Raw genomic sequence first — 2,421 nt, forward strand, 5'->3', positions numbered from 1 at the left:
AAGAAGAAGGGTGAGAGAAAAGGGGCGAAAAGGGGCAAGAAGGGGCAAGAAGGGCAGAAAGGGAGGGGGGAAGAAGAGATGAAGAAGAGAAAGAAGCAAGAGCAACGAGAGAAGAGAGAAAAGCAGGAGAGAAGGGGAGCAAAGACGGACAGAACGCCGGTGCCAGCGGGCAGCGGCACAGGCCGGGAGCCGCCCCCCCGCAGAGCGGGCGCTCAGGCTCCCCCCCGGGGGACTCGGGGGGGCCGGGGGCCGCAGCTCTCACCTTTGAGGCTGGAGGGGCCGACGGCGGGTCGTACACCCGCATGGACTGCAGGGTCAGCTGCTTCCTACGGGCACAGGCACCCGCTGGGCGAGGGGACCCCCGCACCCCCGCACCCCCAGCCCCTTCCTGAGCTCCTACTCGGGGAATTAAGGGCCACGGTCCCCTGGAGGGGGGACTGCGTTTCTGGCAGGCAGGACTTGGCTGCTAATGAGAGGAGATTTCTTGGAAGCGGTGAGCAGCAACTCGGCAAGGGCAGATATTAAAGACGAGGGGCGGAGGGGAGAGGGAAGCATTCCCTGGAGATTAGCTCTTAAAAGGCGAGGATGTTTCAGAGATATGAGCCATCTTAATGGTTGCTAAGATTGCTAGGAAGTGGTTATTTTGTTAGGCACTTTATGTAATCTTTTCACCAACAATTAACCCGGAGTAAAAAATCTATTTATATTTAGAGGGAAATTAGAAATCATTTCCGTCCTGTGGCTCCAGCCTTGGCTTGATTTTCACACTGACGGACAAGAGGAGCTGGCGAGCGTGTGTGTGTGCTGGGCAGGGAGAAAGGCCTCTTGTTTTACATTACGTGTCCCCCCTCCCTTTTTTTTTTCTTTTAAAAAAAAAAAAAAAAAAAAGAGGAGCAGACAGATTCCTTCATTATCTAAACCCGAGTGCAAATGGCTAAAATGTCTGGTCTGCTGTAACAGAACAAAACAAAGACATATCCCCCATCAAAGGAAAAGAAAATCATCCCTTTCTCTATTTTCTCCAATATTAAAAATAAAAATCTCGAGTCCCATTAAAACGAGTCCTGTCTGTCCGTCTACCCGGGGCACAAACTGTGTCCTGCTGCTTTTGGAAAAAAAATAAAGAATCTTCTACCATTAATTACTTCCATAGTCATGAGACACCTCTGTCAAAACAGTTTATTTTTATGTTTCTCCTCTGCACTTTAGTCTTTTCGATACAATCCCCGGCAAAATGCCAGAGGAGATTCAACAAGCGATCAGCTCTGCCCTCGCTTTTCCCTCTTTCCCAGCCCAAATACAAACTACAGTGTAATATTCCCTCTCAAAAGTTTAAGGGAAACTTCTTTCTCCAGTGATATTTGCTTAATGCACCAACATCCCTTTGGCCAGCCATCCCCGGCCATGTAAGAATTAGCTATGGAAAGCAGGAAAGGATTCCCATGCAATCCGTTTGGCGTTATTAACGGCAAGATCCTTATGAATTTTGGCGGGGGGAAGAGTGGTTTGGAGGCGAGGCGAGGCGATTTTGACCTCTGCTCGTGTTCTGAGCTTTACACACGAAACCCAAATGAGGCGCCTATATATAATCGATCCAGACTCACCTTTTTTCCCTCCTTCCATTCCCGGTGTCCCGAAAACCTTTGGCAAAGGGGTTGTTGTCAATTTTTAATTGGGGGATCTATAAGGTGGAGAAAAAAAAAAAAAAAAAGGGAAGGGGTTGGGGCAGAAATAAGATTTTGTATTAAAAAACAGCAAAAAAAGGCCCCTTTCCCCAGTTCCCCCAGCACCGGCGGGATCCAGGCAGGAGCAGGACAGGGCAGGGGGCAAAGGTGCCTGGTTTTGGGGTGAATCTTGGCGTTTTCCCTGGCCGGTTTGGAGGCTGCTGGCACCCAATCCCCCGGCCGGGCTGGGCGGTGACCCGGGCTGTTGTGGCAATGAAAGAGCCCCGTGTTGCTGCCACCGCATCGGAATTAATTTAGCCCTGCAATGCGATCCATGCGAGTTATGCCTGCGCTTAAAACTCTTTAAATGCCGTAATTAAACCGCAAAGGAATCGTGCCCACCCCCTTGCTATAATAAAATACTTTATATAATCGCATTATGCTCCGCGTGTGCGTTGGAGCACCGGGGGTGCCGGGAGGGAGCTGGAAGGGGGTGTTTTTTTGGGAGGGGTAGGAGGGTGTTAAGTTTTTTGGTGCACGCCTGGGGGTTTCCTCGGGATTCGGGGTATCGCCGGGATGTTTCTTCCCGCGTTCGGAGGGATGCGGGAGGCGCGGTGATGCGCGGAGGTGGATTCACAGCCCGGCCGGGGCTCCCCTCGCTATAACAGGATGCAGGCAGCGGGGACGCGGATGCCGCTCCCGCTCAGCGCTGGAAGCGCCGCAAGCCTCCAATTTTGGAGGAGAGCAGGACCCCGCA

General features: G+C 51.9%; 1 protein-coding gene across 1 annotated transcript in view; it reads right to left on the reverse strand.

Moving 5' to 3' along the window:
* Window positions 1–2,421, reverse strand: part of TBX3 (T-box transcription factor 3) — a 19,323-nt gene that overhangs the window by 11,541 nt on the left and 5,361 nt on the right. The window contains exons 4-5 of the mRNA XM_009642898.1: window positions 1,605–1,681; window positions 263–326 (exon numbers count right to left, since the gene is read on the reverse strand). Of these exons, the coding sequence (XP_009641193.1) occupies window positions 263–326; window positions 1,605–1,681 (141 nt within the window). The remainder of the gene's footprint in view (window positions 1–262; window positions 327–1,604; window positions 1,682–2,421) is intronic.

This window comes from Egretta garzetta, unplaced genomic scaffold, assembly GCF_000687185.1.
Source record: "Egretta garzetta isolate BGI_Z169 unplaced genomic scaffold, ASM68718v1 scaffold7, whole genome shotgun sequence".
NCBI lineage: Eukaryota > Metazoa > Chordata > Aves > Pelecaniformes > Ardeidae > Egretta > Egretta garzetta.